Source organism: Palaemon carinicauda, chromosome 6 (assembly GCF_036898095.1).
Source record: "Palaemon carinicauda isolate YSFRI2023 chromosome 6, ASM3689809v2, whole genome shotgun sequence".
Lineage (NCBI taxonomy): Eukaryota > Metazoa > Arthropoda > Malacostraca > Decapoda > Palaemonidae > Palaemon > Palaemon carinicauda.
This window is the reverse complement of record NC_090730.1, coordinates 86,356,980-86,383,010: the sequence shown is the minus strand read 5'-3', so window position 1 is coordinate 86,383,010 and position 26,031 is coordinate 86,356,980. Positions and strand designations below refer to the sequence as shown.

Here is a 26,031-nt window from a genome sequence, read left to right as displayed (position 1 = left end):
ACGTACATGAAAATGATGGATGAAAATAAATGTGGTATTTTAATATTACTCGATCTTACGTGCTGTTTTTTATGCAGTTAAGCATGAACTGCTACTAAATGATGTACGGTCCATCGGCGTTGAAGATCAAGCTTTCGAATACCTGAAAGACTACTTGGTTGGTAGAAATTACTGCGTGGAAATTGGAAACTCTCATTCATCATACGAATCTTTAAACAGTGGGGCACCTCAAGGGAGTGTACTTGCATACTGTAATTTCTTTTAAATTGTTTAAGAATTTCTTTATCATTGTAGGTAGTACATTGGCCATGGCACCAGCCACCCGTTAAGATACTACCGATAGAGAGTTAGTGGGACCTTTGACTGGCAAGACTGTACTGCATTGGATCTTTTCTCTGGTTACGGTTCATTTTCCCTTTGCCTACACGCATACAGCGAATAGTCTGGCCTATTCTTTACAGATTCTCCTCTATCCTCATACACCTGACAACACTGCGATTGCCAAACAATTCTTCTTCACCCAAGGGAGTTAACTACTGCACTGTAATTGTTCAGTGGCCACTTTCCTCTTGGTAAGGGTAGAAGAGACTCTTTAGTTTTAGTAAGCAGCTCTTCTAGGAGGACACTCCAAAATTAAACCATTGTTCTCCAGTCTTGGCTAGTGCCCTAGCCTCTGTAGCCTACCATGGTCTTCCACTGACAGTTAGAGTTCTCTTGTTTGAGGGAATACTCGGGCATACTATTCTACCATATTTCTCTTCCTCTTGTTGTTTTGCTAAAGTTTTTTAGTTTATATAAAAAATATGACAAATTTGTAGATAATTTGTATTTTTCCTAACTATACAAACCTTAGCTATTTACATTGGGTAATTACTTCGGCGTAGCTGAACGACGAGCCATAAAAGTTTTAACGAGGATTTCCTACCCAGCCGCTAGTTAGCGTGGGGTAGGGAGGGTAGCTAGCTACCCCTCCCCCCTCACACACACCGGTGAATGCTTCACTTTACTTAGAGGTAGGACTTATCTTGGGGGACAGGGCTGGCGGGCACATAACTGTAAATAGTTAAGGTCTGTATAGTTAGGAAAAATACAAATTATCTACGAATTTGTCATTTGTTCCGTAACTGAAATACAAACCACGCTATTTACATGGGGTGACTTAACCCTTAGGAAGGGTGGGAAGTACCCTGCCATACTGGTTTTGGCTTGCCCGGGGACCCCGAACCCGAGTTTGAAAGAACTCGTGGGTTGAGGGGGCCCCTGCTCCTCGCAGGCAGTTGTGAGACTGCTGCGGCCTACGTAAGTTGTGTGTGAAGGTGAGCAGTGACTCGTCCTAGGAAGTTGACCTGGAGTGCTTCAGATGGAAATCTAGGCTAGGACTCTCCCAATACCACCTCGTCAGGGTATGGGGACATGACAGTATTACAACTTAATACTAGGTACACAAGGGAGCATGGTTTACCTGCAGAGGTTCGAGGTCAGCTGTGCAAAGGACCCAGGATGCTGTTTTTCTCCAAGGGAGGAGAGGATGAAGAAAAGAAAAGGGCCAGACAGATCTTTTCATTCGCACAGACTAAAACCGGGTAACAATGCCCTCAACCTTCTGCTACTTGTCCAATAAGGAGCCTGAGGTTAGACCAGCTGTTGTGCAGCCACCACAGGGCCGATAGAGAACGTATCAAGCCTCCTGTGTGTCACGTCTTGCAGGTAGTGGGCCGTGAAGGTGGTCTGACGCTTCCACACCCCAGCTTGCAGGACCTGCGTCACCGAAAAGTTCCTCTTGAAGGCCAGGGACGTAGCCACGCCCCTGATGTCATGCGCCCTAGGGCGACGTGACGGAGGAGGGTCAGGATTCAAGGCCAGATGAATTACCTTGCGAATCCAGGTCGAGATGGTATTCCTGGTGACCCTCCTCTTTGTTTCCCCGGTGCTCACGAACAAAGCTCGCACCTGGGGGCGGACTGCAGCTGATCTTTTAAGATACAACCTCAGACTTCTGACTGGGCACAGTAGGAGATGGTCTGAGTCATCTGTTACGGTACGGAGACTCGAAACCTGGAAGGAGTCGAACCTTGGGTCCGGCACTCCCGGGTTCTGAGTCTTGGCAACAAAGTCAGGGACGAAGCTGAACGTTACCTCCCCCCATCCCCTTGAATGGGCGACGTCGTAGGAGAGACCATAAATTTCGCTGACTCGCTTGGCCGAGGCCAAAGCTAGCAGGAACACCGTCTTCCAGGTAAGGTGGCGATCAGAAGCCTGGCGTAATGGTTCGTAGGGAGGTCTCTTAAGAGACCTGTGAACTCGAACCACGTTCCAAGGAGGAGGTCTCACTTCCGACTGAGGGAAGGTAAGCTCGTAACTCCGTATGAGCAGAGACAGTTCCAACGAGGAGGAAATGTCCATTCCTTTGAGCCTGAAGGCAAGACTTAAGGCTGAGCGATAGCCTTTCACTGCCGAGACTGAAAGGCGCAATTCTTCCCGCAGATAAACGAGGAACTCTGCTATTGCTGGTAAAGTGGCATCGAGGGGAGATATACCCCTTCCACGGCACCAACCACAGAAAACTTGCCACTTCGCCTGGTAGACTCCTGCGGATGACTTACGCAGGTGGCCAGACATCCTTTTTGCAACTTGTTGCGAAAATCCTCTCTCTATGAGGAGATGCTGGATAGTCTCCAGGCGTGAAGCCGAAGCGAAGCTGCGGCTTTGTGGTAGATGTTGGAGTGTGGTTGTTTGAGTAGCTCTCGACGTGGAGGGAGCTCCCTCGGGATCTCCGTGAGGAGCTGCAGAAGGTCCGGGAACCACTCTGCATGATGCCATAGCGGAGCTATCAAGGTCATTGAGAGATTGACCGATGTTCTGGTCTTGTTGAGTACCCTCCTTATCAGACAGAACGGGGGAAAGGCGTACTCATCGACGTTGTCCCAGGCATCTTGCCAGAGAGCCTTGGGGTCCGGGACTGGGGAGCAGTACAGCGGGAGCTTGGTGTTCAGCGCCGTAGCAAACAGATCCACCGTCGGGAACCCCATAAAGTCAGGACTTTGTTGGCTATCTGAGGATCCAAAGACTACTCGGTACTCACTATCTGCGTCGCTCTGCTCAGACTGTCGGCGAGCACATTCCTTTTGCCTGGAATGAAGCGAGCCGCTAGTGAAATCGAGTGGACTTCGGACCATCTCAGGATCTCTACTGCAAGATGGGATAGCTGTTGCGAAAAGGTACCTCCCTGCTTGTTGATATAAGCCATGACCGTGGTGTTGTCACTCATCACCACCACAGAGTGGCCCGCCAGGACTTGGTGGAACTTCTGAAGTGCCAGGTATACGGCCTTCATTTCCAGCAGGTTTATGTGAAGGTACTTTTCTGATTCTGACCACAGGCCTGAGGTCCTGTGGCTCAGAACGTGGGCCCCCCACCCTTTGTTTGATGCGTCCGAGAATAGCATCAAATCCGGGGAAGGGACAAGATCCACTCCCTTTCGTAGGTTCTCGTCTGCCACCCACCAACTGAGGTCTGCTCGTTCCGCAGATCCCATAGGGATCAGGATGTCCGGGGAGTTGAGTCCTTGACTCCATCGAGACTTGAGTCGCCACTGGAGGGATCTCATTCTGAGGCGGCTGTTGGGAACGAGACGGGTCAGGGAGGAGAGGTGGCCGAGGAGACGAAGCCACGATTGGGCTGGGAGTTCCTCTCAATTGAGGAAAGGTCTCGCAACCTTCCTCAGCCTTGCTATCCTTTCGTCTGATGGGAAGGCTTTGTGGAGATTGGTGTCTATGACCATGACTAGATATACCAGTCTCTGAGAGGGCTGCAGGGAGGACTTCTCGAGATTTACCACGATCCCTAGATCCTGGCAAACTTCGAGGAGTCTGTCTCGGTGGCGAAGAAGGGTTGCCTCCGAGTCTGCTAGGATCAGCCAGTCGTCCAGATAACGAAGAAGACGGATGCCGATCCTGTGGGCCCATGAAGAGATGATGGTGAAAACTCTGGTGAACACCTGAGGAGCTGTGGAGAGATCGAAACACAGCACCTGGAACTGGTAGATCTTGTTGTCTAGGCAAAATCTCAGGTACTTCCTTGAAGACGGATGGATTGGGATCTGGAAGTATGCGTCCTTCAGGTCCAGTGTGCACATGAAGTCTCGTGGTCTCACTGCAAGTCTGACCGTGTCTGCCATCTCCATGCTGAACGGAGTCTGCTTGACAAACCCGTTCAGGGTCGAGAGGTCAATGACTGGTCTCCAGCCTCCAGACGCCTTTCTCACAAGAAAGAGTCGACTGTAGAAGCCTGGGGACCTGTCTACAACCTCCTGGAGAGCGTCCTTCTCCAACATGGTCTGGACTTCGGCCCGGAGGGCCTGCCCTTTTGCCGATCCCATGGCAAAAGAGCTCAAAGACACTGGGTTCGCTGTCAGGGGAGGTAGAGAGGCTGTGAATGGGACGCGATAACCTAGAGAGATCACGGAGATCGTCCAATCATCCGCCCCCGAGTTGCTGCCACCTTGTCGCGCAACTCAGAAGGCATCCCCCTACTGGTGGACATGCAGGGGGATTGCCAACCCTAGCGCTTCCGGCCTCGGCTGGTACCTCTAGGGTTTTTGCCTTCCCTGGAGGACTTCTTGCCCTTTCTGCTCTTGGCAGGAAAGGGCTTAGACACCTTGGGCTTCGCTGCGGTGGTCGTCGTCTTTGTGTCCTTAGCCGGACGGGGCTGCTGGACTGCTGGAAGCTTGTAAGGCCTTGATGTCAGGGCCCTGTGGATGAGGGAGTCCTGGTTGGATTTCCTCCACCTCTCGGCAGTGAGCTCCACGTCCTTAGGCTCAAACAGGCTCTTACCGAGAACGGAAGGAAGAGTGTCTGAGCCTGCTAGACTCCGCACTGGGTACCTTATGATGGAACCTCTCGGCCACAGCGTCCCGATGCTTGAGGATCGTGTTGGCCCACAAGCTTGAAACTTGGTGGACTCAATGGTCCGAGTGCCCGAGAGAAGAAAGGTTTCCAGCGCCTTCCTGGTGCTTTCTTTGGAGAGGTCCTCGGACCGCACCAGGATGCCCAGAGACCCCAGCCAGATGTCGAGCCACGAAATCGCCTGCATGGCGCACTTGGTGACCTTCACCTGGCTCAGAATCTCAGTGGCTGAGAAGGACATGTGCCGCTTGGAGAGTCTCTCAAGAGGGACTCCCCCTGTGAGTTCTTCCACGGAATGGTGTAAGGGAAGACTCAGAGAAGACTCCTCGAGGATCTCGAAGTACCTCCTCTGATGGACTCGAGGAGGAGGGAGGAGTTTATTACCGGCACTCGATCTGCTGGAGGAGGCAAGCTCAGAGAGCTGGCCCTCGACCTTGTCCCTGGCAGTCTTCATCCCTTGAGACCAGGGCAAAGCTGCACTGGCCCTAGAGGGTTTCTGAGTGCCGTAGACGCGGTCCAGGACCGTGTCCTTCCCTTCACGAGGTGGGACCTCAGGGTCTGGGATTCCGTTAAGGTTCCTCATGAGGGTCAGGACTTGTCAGAATGCGTGTTCTGACTCCTGGTGCTCTCTTCCCGAAGGACTTGCAGCGAAGTCTCCCGTCCCCAGTGGCTCTTCCTGGGGGGACACGTGGACATCCTCGACGGCTCTAGACGGTTCCTGCCTGATCCTCGCTGACGATTTGGGGATCGTCTTACAGTCCTTAGGCTCCCTCCTGGGCGGGATACAGGACTCGAGTAGCGAAGGGGGCAGGTCCTTCTCCACCTCTCGACGAGGAGACCTCTCGGGAAGAGGAGGAGCCTCCCCCATTGGTGCGATGGGGGAGTGTTCCGGCTCATCCGACTCTCCTGAGGAGGGGTAATCCTCCTCCGCAGGGGAGGGCGAGAAGGTCTGAGGGGGAGGAGGAGCCTTGCGTAAGGATCTGCGCGGAGACAGAATAGGCCTCGGAGGAGGTTCCACGGGAGAGACTCCTCTCTTCCTCATCAGGGGGGAGGAAGCTGCCGCTGGTTCGTGACCCGAATCAGAGAGGGCGGGCTTAATCGCCTGCACAAGGGCTCTGACTAGGGTGCCGAACCAGGGCTGCTGTCTGACAGTCGCGCTGTCGGAAACCCCCCTCTGGAGGGAAGGGGATCGAGGGATCCCTAGGAGGAGTCGACAAACGAGGGTTCGCCTGCAGGGCTGAAAAGGAAGAACTCCTAGACCTGTCCGGGGAGCGCCCCTCTGGCGAGCGCGCTGGTCTGCGCTTGCGGGGAGGGAAACGCGACGAAGAAGAGTCCATCTGTCGGCGTTCGCGCTGGGGCTCGTAATTCGGGCCCTGATCAGGGTCGTGCGCGAATGGATGGCGCGATACTGTTAACTCGCGGGGGGCGGGGCGCGAGGGGCGCGCAGGCAGGTGTTCAAGAGCGATGGCGCGGGTGGCGCGCTGGCGACAGCGCGGGCGCGTGGGCGCGCGGGCGCGTGGGCGCGCGGGGCGCGTGGGGCGCGCGGGTGCGCAGCAGCTGGAGCGGGAATATGGTCGCGAGAGCTCGTAGGCGATGGCGTAGACGTGTGGCGATCAGGAGCTGGAGGAGGAGGAGGCCGAACGCGCGGGCGCGAGATAATGGGGGCGCCTGAGCGCGTATCCGGAAGAATCAGCTGAGGGCGCGTTAGCGCTGGAGCTGGGTCGCGAGCGACCTGGGGGCGAGATGGTTGGCGCTGGTCGGATAAGACCGGCATACTCGCCTGTGGGCGCGCTGGTCGCGCCGATGATCGTGGGCGCGCATGGCGTGCATCAGGATGCGGTCGCACAGGAGTGCGTTATTGCGGCGGCCGCGCGGGGCGCGCCGTTGGATGAGGGCGCTCTGGTGTTTGTTGAAGGGCAACCTTAGTTGTCCTAAATACAGGAACGGGGCGTGAACAGGAACAGGGCGCGTTACCGAAGTGTCGTGAGCGATTGCATCAGGTGCAAGCTCGCGCGGTCTGGAGGGAGAGCCCAGAGCCGTCCGTGAGCGCCCGTGCGCTAACTTGGGAGCCTCTTGGGCGACGCGCTGAGATGTAGCGACGCGTGGTCACGTTGGTGAGCGCATGGGTGCTGGTACTGGAACTGCGCGTGGGCGCGTCGCGCGTCTCCCTAAGAGGGCGCGATGCGTCCAAAGCAACGTGCGGGCGCGTTGGTGATCGCGTGGCCGCTGGATCTGAAACCGCACGTGGGCGCGTGTCGCGCTTTTCCCCCGATGGGCGCGACGAGTCCGCAGGCACCTGTGGACGCCTGTGCGCCAACTCAGGTGCCTCCTGGACCGCGCGCGATGAAACAGGAACTGGGGGGCGCCGAGGCGCTGGAGGGCGCGGGAGCGCAGGTGGCTGCTGGGGCACCGGTGGACGCATATGTGCAGGTGAGCGCAGGAGCGCAGGTGAGCGCAGGAGCGCCGTGTCAGGAACGGGGCGCGTATGCGCAGGTGAGCGCAGGAGCGCCGTGTCAGGAACGGGGCGCGTATGCGCAGGTGAGCACTGGAGCGCCATATCAGGAACTGGGCGCGTGTGTGCAGGTGAGCGCGGGAGCGCCGTAACAAGAGCTGGGCGCGTATGCGCAGGTGGGCGCTTGCGCGCTACCTCAGGAACTGCTGGAGGGCGCCGGGGCGCCGGAGGGCGTTGGATGAGAGCGCTCTGGTGTTTGTTGAAGGGCAACCTTAGTTGTCCTAAATACAGGAACGGGGCGTGTAGCAGGAACAGGGCGCGTTACCGAAGTGTCGTGAGCGATTGCATCAGGTGCAAGCTCGCGCGGTCTGGAGGGAGAGCCCAGAGGCGTCCGTGAGCGCCTGTGCGCTAACTTGGGAGCCTCTTGGGCGACGCGCTGAGATGTAGCGACGCGTGGTCACGTTGGTGAGCGCATGGGTGCTGGTACTGGAACTGCGCATGGGCGCGTCGCGCGTCTCCCTAGGAGGGCGCGATGCGTCCAAAGCAACGTGCGGGGCGCGTTGGTGATCGCGTGGCCGCTGGATCTGAAACCGCGCGTGGGCGCGTGTCGCGCTTTTCCCCCGATGGGCGCGACGAGTCCGCAGGTACCTGTGGACGCCTGTGCGCCAACTCAGGTGCCTCCTGGACCGCGCGCGATGAAACAGGAACTGGGGGGCGCCGAGGCGCTGGAGGGCGCGGGAGCGCAGGTGGCTGCTGGGGCACCGGTGGACGCATATGTGCAGGTGAGCGCAGGAGCGCCGTGTCAGGAACGGGGCGCGTATGCGCAGGTGAGCGCAGGAGCGCCGTGTCAGGAACGGGGGCGCGTATGCGCAGGTGAGCACTGGAGCGCCATATCAGGAACTGGGCGCGTGTGTGCAGGTGAGCGCGGGAGCGCCATAACAAGAGCTGGGCGCGTATGCGCAGGTGGGCGCTTGCGCGCTACCTCAGGAACTGCTGGAGGGCGCCGGGGCACCGGGGCGCCGGAGGGCGTTGGCGCGCAGGGGGACCCTGGCGCGTATCAGGAACGGAGGCGCGTACGTCTGAGGGTGAGCGCCGAGGCGCTAAGTCAGGAACAGCAGCAACATCGACAGGCGGGCGCTCAGGCGGGCGCTCAGGCGGTGCCTGGCACTTGGGGGCAAGAGGCGCAGTTTTGCGCTCAAGCCCCTGCAGCCCCGAAGGGCCCGGGGACTGCACAGTGGCAGTATCAGGTGGCGCATCAAACGCATCAGGAGCTTTAGAGGTAGATGGTCTGGGCGACAGGTCACAATGTCCCGAAGGACGACCATCCTCCGAAGGGGATCGCGAACGATCCCTGGAGAGGTCTAGGTTGATAGCTGGCAGGACAGGAGAACGGCGAGTCGTCTCCTCCGAAGAGGAATGTGGTGACGACGAGCCGAAGAGGCGCCTCTTAACCCCTTTGAAGGGGGAGGGAAGGCCTCTACGGCGAAGGGGAGGACGAACCTTCCGCGTTATACGCCCACGAGGGGCCATGGGATCAGCAGGCTGACCATCGATGGGCCTCCGAAGAGGAGTCTCTGTTAGTGAACTCCCCCGAGAGGGAGAATCACCGGCAGGAGAGACCGTGGGACTAAGCTCCTCCCTCGAAGGATGTTCGGAGGGGGAGTCAGAGCCTTCAGCTACCTCAGCCACAGGAACGGGGGTTTGGCTAGACCCACGGGATGTTTCCGTCACAACAACATCAACCACAGACAGAGGATCTATCTCCGCTGAAGTTGGCGATAGTTTGACGGCCGCACCCAGTTTGATCATGTCAAACAGAGCTTCCTTGGAGGGCGAACCCTGCAGCCCCAAGGAAGCCCAAAACTGAAAAAGATCATTATTAGACACAAATTTCTCCTCGGGGGGGGGGGGGGGGGGGGGGGGGGGGGGGGGGGGCAGCCGCCACGCTATGGGAGGCAACTACCTCTCCCTCACCCCGGGATCGGTTAACAGCACTACGGTCTACGCTACCACTCGCCGGCCTCTCGGAAGAGGCTGCTTGAGTGGGAGCTTCGGAGGAGGAAAGGGCGGCGGAAGAAGAAGTCTTGGGATTTTCTCTCTTCCGAGAAACCTCCGAAGGAGAAAGATCCCTTTTAGCCTTCTTCTTACGTCGCCGCGCAAACCTCTCCCACAGGGAGGTAGACCACTCCCTACACTCAATACACACGTTAGACCTATCACACCGTTGGCCCCTACACTGCGGGCATATGGAGTGAGGATCCGTGTCCAAGGCCGACATAAAGGTACCACAAGGGCGGCCAGATAGTCCAGGGCACGTACACACGATGAGAAATAAAGGCCAACTTCACACACACACACTGAAAAGAGAAAGCAAACAAAATTATGGCAGTCAAAAACGAGGAGAGCGCAGCACGTCTGACGTCTCTCCGAGCCAAAAGTAAAGAGAAGCATTCACCGGTGTGTGTGAGGGGGGAGGGGTAGCTAGCTACCCCTCCCTAACCCCCCCCCCCCCCCCCGCTAACTTGCGGCGGGGTAGGAAACCCTCGTTAAAACTTTTATGGCTCGTCATTCAGCTAAGGTTGTTAATAGCAAGTAATAATAATAATAATAATAATAATAATAATAATAATAATAAAACTCCGTTACTGAAATTCTTACCTGTACAGTGAAAGCAACGGTCGTTCCGACAGCGGATGGGTCTTCCCATTGGAAGTTAGTGGTGCAACGCTGTGGGTGGAGGTATTTGCCCGTGAAGAGGTGGAGGAGGCCAGGCTTGGGTGCCGACCGGCGCGTCATAACCCACCACCAGCCCCACCCACTTACCAGACCCCCCACCAAACATAACACTGAAAGAAGAAAGAAAAATCATATGAATCAAAGAATGATGATATCTGTAGAGACAGTGGCAAAATAACTCAAAGATAGTACAAAAGTATCTATCTGCAAAGAGAATATTTCTTTTAATCTAAGTATACTGTATGGCACACCAGTACCTTTACCAAACAATACAGTTAGAAATTAATTAACAATATTACATAGCAATATAAGTTCTTTTTATTCCTGTAGACATATTTCACTTAGTAATCACTGAAATAGTCAGGCGAATTACTATTCTGTTGGAAAGATATTCGAGACCCATATGTTAAGGTTTAAAAGTGTTCGTTTCTTAAGCATTAACCAATTCCTTTTACTTTTCCAAGTGCATTATATATTCCAAACGTTCAATGTAGTGTGTAGAGTATGAATTTCAAGATGAATTCTATCTACCAAAAGCTAATAACCAATAGATTTACTCATTTGCAACATTTTGATCTAAAGTTTTTTTTAACAAGACTTAATGTTACAGAATACAGAAAAAAAGACTCGCAAAAGGAAACAACCACAAATGTGTTAACAGAGCAAATTGGGCAATATTTTGGATACAGTGATAGAAAAAAAGGTTAAACTATATGGATTTTGCAGATGATTGCACTACTGCAAAAAAGGACAAGAAAAAATTAATTGTGGGAAAACTTGGTTAAAAATGAGCCATAACTTTCCATACTATAATGCACATGGTATGTGGTTTGGCATAGGAAACAAGCTCGTTGCATATGCATATGATGCTACTCTCTTTGCCTCAATTCCATCTCCTGGATGTAAATCTGCGGTTGCTGAATCTCTTAATAGAGATCTAGCTAAAATTAGAGCATGATGCAAATTATGGGGGATGAAGTTGATCCCTGATAAAAGTTAAAGTATAATTGTAAGTAGGTTGAGAACATTGGCTCTTCAAATTCCCGATCGCTGCATTTATAGTTTCTTTAACTCTATACAACTCATTTAAAATTTTCGGTGTGATTCGTGATTGGAAATTTCCTTTTGAGAAACGCATTAGGTCTGTGTCTTATTCAATTGTACAAAACATTGGATTTTTTAAGTTTTTTTTTAAAGATTTTTGATGAATTTCTCCTTTCTACCTTGTTTTGAGTATGGTTCTGCATCGTCTTCAGCTTCAGACTCTTTATCTTAATTTGTTGGATGAAACTTTCGGTCTATTTAATTTCTTAGTCTTGATCTAGTTACTAATCTCTGGCACCGTCGTTCAGTTAGTTCTTTATGCATATTGCAGATTATTCATAATTCTAACCATCCTTTGCATTCATATGTTCCCAGACTGTACCATTCTGTACTAGGTATGCAGTTAATTTCAAGAGTCTTGCATTCTCCATTATTCGGTTATCCAGTATTATAGAAGTTCTATTCCAGCTGTGACCACATTGTGGAATGATCTTCCTAATCAGCAGTTGAATAGGCGGAACTTCAGAATTTCAAACTTACAGCGAATATTTCTATGTTGAACAGGGTAACAATGGTATCTCTTCATAATTTTTATTTCACAGATCTATTTTAACTTTGTTAGTGATTCTAAGATATTTCATATACTTAATTAACTACTTCTCATATAGTTTTTTTATTTACTTATATACTGTCCTCACAGGGCTATTATTTTACCTTTTTGGGCCCTTGACCTGATAGCATCCTGCTTTGACAACTTGTACTTTAACTAAAAATAATAATAAATAATAAATAATAATAATAATAATAATAATAATAATAATAATAATAAATAATAATGATAATGGTGAGTTGTCGAAAGAATAAATAATGAAAAAACGGAAATTTTGTTTAGAATCGTTACTAACAGCGGGTAAAGAATTAATACATATCAATTGGTATGCCCAGAGAGGCGTGGAGGTCCGGTCACAACCAGGGTCAAACTGAATCATAGAAACAATATCATTATTACTATTATTATTATTATTACTATTATTATTATTATCATCTAAGCTGATTAGGAAGATGCATTCTATATTCTAGTCACAGCTGGAATAAAACTTATAGAATACTGTGTGGTATTGAGCCTCATGATGGAGAAGGCATGGCCTTTAGAATTAACTGTATGCCCAGTGTTACGTACAGGATGGTACTGTCCGGGAAGACCTGAATGTAAAGGGTGGTCAGAATTATGAAAAGTCTTATCCAACATGCATAACGAACGACGGTGCCACAGATTAATTGCTAGATCAGGAATGAAAAATTTAATATACTGTAAGTTCTTGTCCAACAAATTAAGACGAGATTCCACAGATGAAGGCAAGGCAGAAGAATAATATTTAAAACAAGGCAGAATGAAAGTATTATAACACTTTAGAATAGAATGATCACCAAAAATTTTAAGACATTCTCAATAAGCAATTTTTTCTGCCACTGAAAAAGACAGAGTGGATGAGTTTTTCAAAAGTAAATTTGCTGTCGAGAATCACACCTAAAATTTTAAAAGTCATACAGAGTTAAAGAAACATCAATGTTGAGATCCGGATGTTGCAGAGCCACTATCATCGACCTACTTACAATCATACTTGAGTTTTGTTACGGTTCAACTTTATGTCCCATAATCTGCATCACGCACTAATTTTAGCTAGATCTCAATCAAGGGAGGCACCAACCCCAGATCTACATTCAGGGGTTGGAAATGAAGCAAAGAGAGTAGCATCATCTACATATGCAACGAGCTTCTTTTTATAAAACAAACCACATATCTGTTTATAGAGTGAAAATTAGCGGCCCAAAAACACTACCTTGAGGAACACCAGATATCGCATTCCTATACTAACTTTGGTGCCCATCAGTAAAATCTCTCTGCGATCTATTACTTAAAAATTCAATAATGATGCTAATAAAGACCCACTCACTCACAACTGTTCAAGTTTGAAAACAAGGGCCCCATGATTAATACGGTCAAAGGCAGCGCTAAAATCGAGGTCAACCATACTAACTTCCTGACCACAATGAAGAGATTTCTGTACACCATTAAGATTGTAACAAGGGCATCACATGCTTCCAAGGCCTTTGAAAAAGCCAAACTGCAAACTATGGCCCAAAGGACTACCTTCAGCAAACCCATTTAGATGTTATGCCCAAAATACATTAAAAAACTTTAGATAATATGGGAGTTATGGAAATTGGGAGGTAATCAGCTGGACTTGAGCTACCACAAACAAATTTACATAATGGAGTAACATTACAAATTCTCCAACTTGAGCTACTTCAATCACATTTACATAATGAAGTGACATTACCAATTTTCCAACAATAGCTAAAAGAACTTCTTTTTGCTAACTTAAGGAAAATAACCGATAACTTACGAGCTACGAAATCTGCAGTCTTTATAAAACAAAAGAAAAATACCATTTGGGTGTACACCTCTATAAACATCAATTCATCAAGAGAGCTTTAGTTTCCCAAGATCAAAATGCTAAACCAGTTAGTTCAGCCTAAAAAAAAAAAGAAAAAAAAAAGAAATACGAGTTTCTCACTACTCTGCTTACTGTCAAACGCACCAGCGAAAAGGGGTTGCCTTTCCTTCAGACAGTGAGTGACAGAGTCATCTGGTTTACGTATAGGAATGCAGATTTAAGGGTAGCCCACCACTTATGTTCTTGGGTTGTACCGAAAAGGGTTTCTTTTACGGTTAATTGCATTCATTTTCAGTTAAAGCATAAATTCTCTGAGCAACAGCTAGTAGCCCAGTATAGTTATTCCAAGTAAATTCTAATCTGTTTCCCTCCAAAGATGAAAGGCCTCCTGCTTCTCCAAATAAGCACGTCCACAATCATCATTGAACCAGGGTTTGTCTTTCATTCTGTACTTTAGCACACATGTAGGGATGCGCCTATTAATCATGTTGACCAGATTCTCATTCAAAAGAACAACGGGCTCAACACTATTGAATAAATGTGACCAATTAAAGCTAAAAAGATAACTCCAAATATCATTCCAGTCTGCTTGAGATTATATATATATATATATATATATATATATATATATATATATATATATATATATATATATATATATATATATATAAATCTTACATGAGTATGACACATCAGAGACAGGATGCTCAGTCTTCACTACTAATGAAATTAAGGCATGCTCAGATATCCCAATTGGAGAACTAACCTTACTTGTTATAACGCCAGGGGAGTCGGTATGAATTAGGTCCGAGCAGTTACCGTCCTTTGAGTAGCTTTATTTATGATTTGCTCCCAGCCTGATTCAGAGCTAAGGCCAAAGCTCTTAAGCCATGACGATCGAAAGGAGAAACAGAATTTAACCAATTCCTATGACGAGCGTTGAAATCCCCCCCCCCAAAAAAAAAAAAAAAAAAAAAAAAAAAAAAAAAAAAAAAAAAAAAAAAACCTTTCCTATCATTTCGTATTTTAGCCATAATGTTGAGAAGACAATCGCAGATACAATCATCCATGTCTGGATTCCGGTTAATCCGTCAAAAAATAGAAGTTGTCATGCCAGCCACAACATTTTATTACCTGAATCTTCCGACATCCACATTCCTACTTGGTCCTAATATACACCGACATTTCCCTTGCCCTAGGAATGGCATCCCATTTCAAAGTGATTGGCTTCTTAAACCCAGTAATAAGAAGCTCAGATGAGTATCTCCTATGAGAAAACAAAGTTTCTGAGCATGAAAGAATAGAATTATGTCTGGATGCAACTGTGAGGTCTTGAATATTGGCATGCTGACCACGAATACTGCAATACAGTAGACGACACTGGCGAAGTCTAGAACGTACTTATCCCGGATTTTTCTCAATGCCTCCGATAAGATAAGAATTAAAAGCAGTAAAAAAGATTCATCATAGTTAAAAACAAACTTAACAATAATAACAGCAAAAATAGGTACAGATACATATATATATATATATATATATATAAATATAAATATATATATATATATATATATATATATATATATATATATATATATATATATATATATATATATATATATATAAAGTGATTGATACAACCCCAGAGATTAAAGATAAAAAGTCGGATAAAATTGGTTAACATGGGAGAGCCGACACCATGTAATTCTAAGAACTCTCCAGGATTCTCACTTCAACTGAAGGAAGGACAGTAAAGGTGGTTTTGAGAATTAATACCTGTGAGGAAGATAAGAAACAGAATGGCAACACCATGTATTACAACCTCTGCTATCAGAGAATTCGCAGATGTATGGAACATAGTTCCTGAAAGGATGGTCGTTTCGTTTAGGATGTATGCAGCTAGATACAAAAAGGACAAATGTATTATTGGAAACCAGGAAAACGTCTTCAGAATATAAAGTGCCGGAGGTTAGCAATAGTGCCGTCATTGACTTGCAATGGGATCATAAAGAGATACACTTGCGGAAGTTCACACACATAAACACACACACACACACACACACATATATATATATATATATATATATATATATATATATATATATGTATATATCACAAATTTTAAGTAATTTGTATTTTTCCTAACAATACTTACCGAAGAAACACTTTATAGGAGATTACTGGTAACTCCTCTCCGACGACCAGATTTTTACGTAGTTTCCCCCTACTTCCATGTTCTATACTGTCCTGAATAACGGGAAACAACATGACCTGGGGGCATTGCCCGGGCAGGTCGCCCGTCTTTGAGAAGCTCTCTCCAGTAAGTTTTATGTAATGAACAAAACCACGAGGTCAGTGGGGCACTGCGGGGACGGTTGGGGGGGCCCTAAACCTAAAGTGTTTCTTCGGTAAGTATTGTTAGGAAAAATACAAATTACTTAAAATTTGTGATTTGTTCCGACACAGAGACTTACCTCGAAACACTTTATAGGAGACTTACACCTTAGGAGGGGGGAGTGCCCTTTAGCCCTGACCCCGATGGACAGTAGGGAAAACTACGTAAAAGACTCATTAAGTGTGATATAACACTTACCCTTCTGCAATATCTTCGTTGTGCTTGATATGGCGAATTTTCGTCTTGTGTAATGAGCGATATTTCTTGATGACGACTGACGGTACGAGAAAGTTAGAAAAGGGGGGAAAATAGAACTCGGCTCCTTGTGTCTAGATACTTTATGTTTCGCGATTGAGCCTGGGGCTTGAGCCGTCAAACCGAATGCAGGGCTGAGATGACCGGCCCGATAGAAAACCCGTCTAGAGACTTTCTCGTATAGTCCTTGAGATAATGTGCGGTGAAGGTCGACTGGTTGGACCAAGTTCCCGCTCGAAGAACCTGCGCTACTGATATGTTCTTTTCAAACGTTAGAGAGGTGCTAATGCCCCGAACATCGTGAGCTCTGGGTTTCCCCGGTGTAGGAAGACCTTGTTTTAAGTAGGCTTGCGTGATCACTTTCCTGAGCCAGAACGAAACCGTATTTTTGGATATGTTTTTCTTTATTTTTCCCCATGAGACGAAGAGATTCTTGATAGACGGGCGGAGGTTTGTCGTTCTCTTAAGGTATTTCCTAATAGTCCTGACCGGGCATAATTTTAGGTCCTCCGGGTTTCCTTTATTCGGGATTGCCGGAATCGAAAAACTCTCAAACCTCGGATCCCACACCGAGGGGTTCTGAGTCTTGGCGACGAAGGATGTGACAAACTTAAAGGTTACTTCCTTCCATCCCCTAGTGTGTTCCACCTCGAATGACAGTCCGTGTAGCTCGCCCACCCTCTTAGCCGAGGCTAATGCTAGCAAGAAGACCGCCTTGAGCGTGAGATTCTTGTCATCAATGTCCTTTAAGGGCTCGAATGGTGGTTTCCGTAACATATCTAGGACTCGCGCTAAGTCCCAACTCGGGATTCTAGGGGCGGAAGGGGGGCATGATTGTTCGAACGCTCTGATAAGCATGGAGATATGCCTGGAGGAGCCGAGATCTATGCCCTTGAGAAGAAAGACTTGACCCAGGGCCGCCCGAACTCCCTTGATCGCTGGAACTGACATGTCTAACTTGTCCCTGAGATAAACCATGAAGTCGGCTGTCACGGGCACTGACGCTTCCAAGGGCTCTATCTTCTTGTCCCTGCACCACTTCACGAATACCGCCCACTTAGACTGGTAGACGGCTGTGGATGATTTCCTCAGGTATAGCGACATCCTCCTGGCTGTCTTGCCGGAGTACCCTTGCTTCTTCAGGAGCCGCTGGATAATCTCCAGGCGTGAAGACGAAGGGCTTGCGGGTTTCTGTGAAACCGCTGAAAGTGAGGTTGTTTTAATAGGTCTGACCTGCCGGGTAGAGGCCAAGGAGGTAGGACGGTGAGGTTCCTTAGGTCCGCGAACCATTCTCTCTTCGGCCACCAAGGCGCTACCAAAGTCATCCTTAGGTTGGTTGTTGCCCTTACTCTGTTGAGGACCTGCCTTATCAGGGAGAAGGGGGGGAAGGCGTACACGTCCAGTCCGTCCCACTTGTGCTGAAAGGCGTCTTCCATTGCCGCCTTCGGATCTGGGACGGGAGAACAAAATACGGGGAGTTGCGCGTTCAACCTTGTTGCAAACAGATCCATTACCGGAGATCCCCACATCTGTATAATGTAGCTTGCCACTTGTGGGTGTAGGGACCATTCTGTTGCTACCACTTGCCCCACTCTGCTGAGGCCGTCTGCTAGGACGTTGTTCTTCCCTGGAATGAACCTTGCCGTCAGGATGACGTCCTTCTGTTCCGCCCATTTTAGGATTTGAAGGGCTAGTTCGCACAACTCTTTTGATCTCAGTCCCCCCTCCTTCTTCACGTAAGCCACCACCGTTGCATTGTCTGACATTAGGGCCACCGAATGCCCTCTCATGTTCTCCTCGAAGTGGTTGCAGGCTTCTTGGACCGCTCTCATTTCCAGGATATTTATGTGTAGGGATTTCTCCCCCTCTGACCACGCCCCCTTTGCTGTCTTTTCCCGGAGATGGGCTCCCCACCCGTCCTTCGATGCGTCCGTGAAGAGAAGAACCTCCGGAGGTTGGGAGGACAGTGGCATCCCCCTTAGGGTGTTCGACCGATCCTGCCACCATTCCAAGGCCTTCCTGGACTCCTGAAGGAGAGGAACCACAATGTCCGGGGAACTTTTCTGGTTCCAATGTTCTTTCAGGTTCCATTGAACCACCCTTAAGTTCTGTCTCCCGTGAGGTACCAGCTTCTCTAGGGACACCAGGTGCCCTACCAACCTTTGCCAATCCTGCGCTCTTCTGGGGCGACCCAGAAGGAAGGGCCGGAGCACTCGATCCAGGTTGTCCAGCCTTTCCGTGGTTGGGAATGCCTTGACCTGTAACGAATCCAGGACCATTCCAAGGTACGTCCTCCTGTTGGATGGGGTTAGCTGTGATTTCTCCAAGTTGACCACGATGCCCAGGGTCTTGCACAATTGAAGAAGATCTTCGCCCTGTTGTTTCAAGTCTTCCTTTGAGGATGAAAGGAGTAACCAGTCGTCCAGGTACCTGATGAGTCGAATGCCCCGTTCGTGGGCCCATATGGAGACCGTCGTAAAGACCCTCGTGAATACCTGGGGGGCTGTTGAAAGACCGAAGCATAGGGCCTTGAATTGTAACACCTGGGTACCCCACTTGACCCGGAGAAACTTCCTGGTCGACGGATGAATGGGCACTTGGAAGTAGGCGTCCTTGAGGTCTATAGAAATCATAAAGTCGCCCTCTCTCAAGGACGCCATGACCGTTCTTGGAGTGTCCATTTTGAAGGTCACTTTCCTGAGAAACCTGTTGAGGGCTGACAGGTCTATTACAGGTCTCCACCCTCCTGTCGCTTTTTCCACTAGGAACAGGCGGCTGTAGAACCCCGGACCCGGGAATGTCACTGTTTCTAAAGCTCCCTTCTGCAGCAACGTCTTGACTTCTTCGTCCAACGCTGCCCTCTTCGCCAGGTCCTTGGGCACCAACCAGTCTGCCTGCGTTGCTGGAACTAGGGGGGGTGTCTCTTCCATGAAGGGGATCCTGTAGCCCTCCTTTAGTACTGTAACTGTCCACGGATCTGCTCCGTGGAGCTTCCATGCTTGCCAAGTGAGTCTGAGGCATCCCCCTACCTGAGGCTTGGGCAGGGGAGGGGGGCCTCCCATCTTATCTCCTACGGGAAGAACGGCCTGTTCTCCCCCTCCTGGAGGAGTAGAAAGAAGACCTATACGTTGGGGGGTTAGAAGATGAACCTCTTCGGGGGGGAACCACAGAGGAAGACCACTGTCCTGACGAGGGTTCCCTCCTTCCTTGAGTTGGTGTGGTACGCGCGGCCATGGGTGCTTCTGTCACTGGCCTCCTGAAGATGGGGCGGCGTGCCGTCTGTGGCTTCAGGGTAGGTAGCTCCCTCTTTTTGGCCAACTTCTCCACGACCTCTTCCGCCTTCTTCGTCGGAATAAGCTGCTCCCCCCAGACGGAGCAGGTCTTCAAGGCTTTAGCTTCCCTGTCAGGAATCTTAATGGGAAGGTTCTTGACTAGGGCGTCTCTTCTCCGGAGAATCCAGTTTGCGGAGAGAGCCAAAGACTGAAAGGTCAGGAATTTAAGGGCGCGGCTACCTGACCCCAGCAACTCATTCAGAGCCTCCCGTTTTGCAGGTTCCATGGAGTCTGTAGGAATCTGGGTGCCTACTAGGGTGGTGGCCCACCAATCCAGCCAGGAGGCCACATTAACTAAGTCCTTGGACATCTCCTCCATCATTGCCGACTCGGAAGGGGAGAAGAAGGTAGATGCTGCCGAAGCCCTCCCGTCGGAGATGCCCTGGCACAGGATGTCTATGGTTTCCTCGGTCTTGCACGCACCGGTCGGCCTATTTTCTAAAGAGTAGTATTTCGTCTGCGACTTCAAACCCTGTAGGAGCTTTGCTGAGCTGTGACCCCTGCAGGAGTCGCTATTGCGGGATATGACCTTATCAATGTGAGTCTTTCCAATCCCCACGTTACTGGCCTCGGGAAGAGAGAGAGAGAGGACTTTTTCTGGACGGGGACCGCTATGAACTTGTTCAGGCCTGAAGTCCAGGGTTCTTCCTCTTGAGTGGCGGGTTCTATAAGGTTGTTATAACCCCTAATTAAGGCAAGGACTCTCCTGTACGCTGAGTCCTCCGTCACCGCCGACTCGCCCTCCCCTCCTTCCGACCGACGGGGCGAATCGTGATCTCGGTCTCTGCCGTGATGGCGGGGTCCACGGTTCCCTTTACCTTCGACGTCCGCCGTCCCTCTCCTCTTCGTGGCCTTTTTCGGTGAAACGGTGTCCTCCGTGAGATAGTTCGACGGAGGTGTCCTTTCCCTTCTGGGGTCTCGATGGGGAGACCTGTCGAGGCTGCCCGGCCTAGACGACGGCCCCCTGCGCTGGGCGGGATAAACGTCTCCAGGACGGGTCTTAGGCCTGCAGGATGTAGCCCTTCGCTCATCTGGTGACTCCCTGACGCGGCACGTGGAGGTCCTTCTAGGGGGACTGTCTCCTGCCCGCTCATGTGTCGAACCAATAGGCTTGGAAAAGACTTTAAAGTTGTTCTCTGGGACGAACACCCACGTCCCTTTCGGAGAGACTGGTCTCCTGCTTTTGGGTGTAGGGGAACGGGGACTCATCCTGTCCCGAGATCCTGTGGGAGACCGCGAAGGGGAGTTCCTCCGCACAGACCGACCTCGTTTCCACGTCCCTACTGGGGGGGTTGTTCTCCTGCTTTTGGGAGGAGGGGAACTGGGACTCACCCTGTCCCGAGATCTTGTGGGAGACCGCAAAGGGGAGTTCCTCCGCACCGACCGATCTCGTTTCCTCCTCTGTCGTCTCCTCCGTTCACTGCTTGACGAATCCGAAGAGTCACGTCCTGACGAGAAAGACTGACCCCCGTATCGTGACCTAGCACGTGACTGCGTTTTCTTGGGGCTACGCCGTACCCCTGACGGAGAAGGAATGGGGAGACTCTCCTGTAGCGAAGTCTTCGGCGGCAACCATCCCGACGGGCCCGCCAAACCGGGGAAGGCCTCGCCAAGGCCTTCCTCCATGTCCAGTGGGGACCTCATCGGAGTCCTCGGCACGTCCCAAGCCAATGGATCTTCTTGCGGGGACTCCTCTCTGCCGACGCCACCACTCGTCGCTGATGACCCTGGAACTTCCACCCAGGAACCTGACGAAGAAAAAGGGACACTATTAGACCACATGGGGTCCCCCGACGAGACGTGGCCCTTATGAGAGAGAGCCACGTCCCCCGGACCCCCACTACACTCACTTACGGTCGCCTGACTTGCCTTGGCCAACGAAGGACCGCCCACAAATTCCCTCTCTTGGGAAAGAGGAGCCAACTGCATGTTCTCCCTGGACTTACCTCGCCCCTTACTTTGGGTAGGGGAAGGCGGATGTACCCTACCTGACCCTTCTCCTGCTGAAGTCGCAGGGGAAGAAACGCTAGTCTTCCTAGGGGACTTCTTCGATGCCTTCTTCTTTTTGGTACGGAATTTTATCCACTGGACCTCGGGCCAATCGGCACATTCGGAACACTTATCCGACGGCGAACAAGCTTTACCCCTACACGAGGTACACAACGTATGCGGGTCAACCTCGGGCTTAGACAGAAAAGCCCCGCATGATCTACCGGCCCTAGGCCCAGGACAACGGCGAACGCGTTCCATAACGCAACACAAAGGGCCGTAGACACAAGCAAGCCACAAAGGAAAAGCACTAAAACACTAGGGAAGCACAAGGGAGCGAAATCCAAAGCACGTAGTAAAAGCACTAAACACACACTGAGATCCCGATCACGTGGGAAGCACGTGGAACCAAACACAAAGGGAATCGCACGGAGTATGAGGAGCTTCGTGAAGCACGTGTGTTCACGAACCGACCAGAAAACTTACTGGAGAGAGCTTCTCAAAGACGGGCGACCTGCCCGGGCAATGCCCCCAGGTCATGTTATTTCCCGTTATTCAGGACAGTATAGAACATGGAAGTAGGGGGAAACTACGTAAAAATCTGGTCGTCGGAGAGGAGTTACCAGTAATCTCCTATAAAGTGTTTCGAGGTAAGTCTCTGTGTCGGAACAAATATATATATATATATATATATATATATATATATATATATATATATATATATATATATATATATATATATATATATATATATATATACACACAGTATAGGTGGTAGGTTGGTCAGGGCACCAGCCACCCATTGAGATACTACCGCTAGAGAGTTATTGGGTCCTTTGACTGGCCAGACAGTACTATATTGGATCCCTCTCTCTGGTTACGGCTCATTTTGTCTTTGCCTACACATACACCGAATAGTTTGGCCAATACTTTACAGATTCTCCTCGGTCGTCATACACCTGACAACACTGAGATTACCAAACAATTCTTCTTCACCCAAGGGGTTAATTACACTCCACTATAATTATTCAGTGGCTACTTTACTCTTGGTAAGGGTAGAAGAGACTCTTTAGCTACGGTGAGCAGCCCTCCTATGAAAAGGACATTCTAAAATTAAACCATTGTTCTCTAGTCTTGGGTAGTGCCATATCCTCTGTACCATGGTCTTCCACTGTCTTGAGTTACAATCCTCTTGCTTGAGGGTACACTCAGGCACACTATTCTATCTTATTTCTCTTCCTTTTGTTTTTATTAAAGATTTAATACTTTATATAGGAAATATTTCTTTTAATGTTACTGTTCTTAAAATATTTAATTTTTCCTTGTTTCCTTTCCTCAATGGGCTATTGGGGCCACTGGGCTTATAGCATCCTGCTTAACCGACTAGAGTTTATAGCTTAGCAAGTAATAATAATAATAATAATAATAATAATAATAATAATAATAATAATAATAATAATAATAAACTATGCATGCTATAAAAAAGATGAGGATGAGGAGTGTATAAAGTACATTTTGCATTGCATGACTAAAGGCAGTGATCAGGTAGGTTTGATATATTTGTACCAACTATTACGTAATGAATAGAAAGGAAAATGAACCTGGAAGCAAGTAAAAATCTTAATTGTAACGGGGTATAGGAGGTAAGACAATCGATTACCCATCAAAAACTGTCAAATGAAAGTAGAGATTCAAACGGAAATATATATGCAGTTAGGTGAAGAAATAAGCAGTGATTTGAAAACACTACTGAGATAACACCTATTTTCACAGACTTGAGATGCATTTCATAAGAAAGCTCCAATCTTTTCAAGAGACTCAAACGTGTCTCAAATTGTCTGAGATGTGCCGAATAGATGATCATTATCGAGCGCAATCCGGAAGTGGGCTTCATTGAAAAGATAACTTTCAAGTGATTGAAAGCTGAACCTCGATAGAATATTAAGGCTAAACTGTGAAGTGAGGATGTCATTCGACTAAAAATTCACATTGAAGAGAAAATGAGAAGAGCACTTCAATAAAAAAAAAAAACTAACATCCAGGATAATCCACAAAATTTATCCTTCTTTCCCACTATTATCCCTAAAATACGGGATCGGCTACCTGATGCGCGCTCTCCAATGCCTTATATCAAAAGGATCCTCTTTCACCAAACCTCTTCTCTCCATATCATCCCTCGCAATATCTCGCCATCTTATTCTTTGCCTCCCTCACGACTTCTATTTTAATCTGTAATAATCATATTAACTTGCTACGCACAACCCAAATTAAACATAGAAAAAATAACTTCTTTCAGTTTTTCTATAACGTGAATATACAGTATTCTTACCTTGCATTACCATGCCTCCTACGTGCTAAAAAAATCTTCATTGAGAGAGAGAGAGAGAGAGAGAGAGAGAGAGAGAGAGAGAGAGAGAGAGAGAGAGAGGATATTTTAACCTAAGCAATATAAAGATAATCGGAAAGTTCTGAAGACGTAATCCAAATGCCCTTAGCTGTCTTTAAGTTAAAGCCTATGATGAACACAATGAAGTAACCCAAACACACATAAACCCATATATATATATATATATATATATATATATATATATATATATATATATATATATATATATATATATGTGTGTGTGTGTGTGTGTGTGTGTGTGTGTGTGTGTGCGGTTAAGACCGTGAACCTTAAAATACATAATACTGTGCGTAATTGTTAGGCAAACAATAGTTTATGTGTCCCGCACAAAATGCAAAGCCACGACAAACCATTTTTTTAAAATTATTTATTCCTTTTACATTCTATGCACAGTTTCATGACACGTTAAATCCCTTTTGAGGACAGGTTTCTGCGAATAATCAATTGGACATCTACGTGCTTCTATCTCATGGTTTGGAATTTGACTTATGCACCAGTGAGTGCGTATGTGTGTGTGTGATGTATAGATATATGTTCATCCACCAATCCGTGGGAGAGAGAGAGAGAGAGAGAGAGAGAGAGAGAGAGAGAGAGAGAGAGAGAGAGAGATATGCCTAACTCTAGCTTTTTGTCGGCATGAGCTCTTACCAACAGAGTAGATCCATACAAAGGATGGATTAATACCAGTACGAATGCAATTCCGTTATCCACAGTCTCTCTCTCTCTCTCTCTCTCTCTCTCTCTCTCTCTCTCTCTCTCTCTCTTTCTATGGCATTGGTAACACATAAAGATTCCCAAACGTAAAAAAATCCTTACTTTAAACGTATATTCTTTGTTTGGAAACAATGAAACAACAACTTAATATTGCTATATACAGTTCTCGTGGTAAGTTGGTTTTTGGGTTCTGTTTAGTCTAGCAAGGGTAGCATAAGATGGCCAGGCAATTGGTAACCTCAATTGTCCCACAAGGCTCAAACCAAACGAAAAGCTCCACAAAAAGACATCCCAAGAAAAGTTAGTATACAAAGAATCAGAGAAGCAAGGAAAATTTCCTTCCCCTTATAATCTCGTTGCCCTTAAATAGAATTTGATGAGTATTCAGGTAAAATGATACTAGGAAAACAATTATCCTCTGCAGTTACATAATCATGACTCTGAATGCGAAAGCAGATATTGAATATGAAAAAATTCCATGCATAAACATGAACAATATTTTTTGAAATTGAATTTTGTTTTAATATTTTCATATCTCCATCCCTTCAAAATAACATCGCTAAAAATATGGCTTCATTGAGAAAGAATAGAAAATACTGAGAGAATCATACCAGTGGTGCAAATAAAACTGGGCAGATTGTTTCGAAAATATGTAATCAGTTGCACCTGTCTAACAATACAACAGCCTCCATTTTGAGTTAACATACGTACTTCAATACTGTATGTGGAAATTGACAATCCTAGGACTATATGGTTCAGTGTTAGTTTCTTCCTTCTAGGGTTGAGCTTTTGAATAAAATTCAAGAAATTTAAGGTCCTATAACCTGATGCTCACTCTCTCTCTCTCTCTCTCTCTCTCTCTCTCTCTCTCTCTCTCTCTCTCTCTCTCCAGGCTATTCTACTGATTTGTGCTATTAAAAAATGACGACCTCTAAAATTGTGAAATTTCTTATCAAATTCCAACACTTGTTCTTTTTCAATGTATTTACAATAAATTATATTACATTTATGTAATATCATCATAACCAGGTGAGTTTGAATTCACAGTGATGCTGCAATATGACATAATTATCGATTGACATATGAAACCTAGAAAAGAAAAATTGTATGACTGGAGAGATTTGGAAGAGAACGAATACTCTGAATACATTACCACATCATTACATGTTTTGCTGCCAGCCTAGGGTCCTAACGCTTGTAATAACATTCCGACGGATGAAAATATTACACGTTTTGCTGCCAGCCTTGGGTCCGAACGCTTATGATAACCTTCCGACGGATGAAAACATTATATGTCTTGCTGCCAGCCTTGGGTCCGCACGCTCATGATAACCTTCCGACGGATGA

General features: G+C 48.1%; 1 protein-coding gene across 2 annotated transcripts in view; it reads right to left on the bottom strand.

Annotated features, from left to right (window-relative positions):
- LOC137642591 (apoptosis-resistant E3 ubiquitin protein ligase 1) overlaps nt 1-26,031 on the bottom strand; it is a 723,802-nt gene that overhangs the window by 134,964 nt on the left and 562,807 nt on the right. For both annotated transcript variants that reach the window (XM_068375282.1, XM_068375283.1), the window contains one exon: nt 10,015-10,202. In XM_068375282.1, the coding sequence (XP_068231383.1) occupies nt 10,015-10,202 (188 nt within the window). The remainder of the gene's footprint in view (nt 1-10,014; nt 10,203-26,031) is intronic.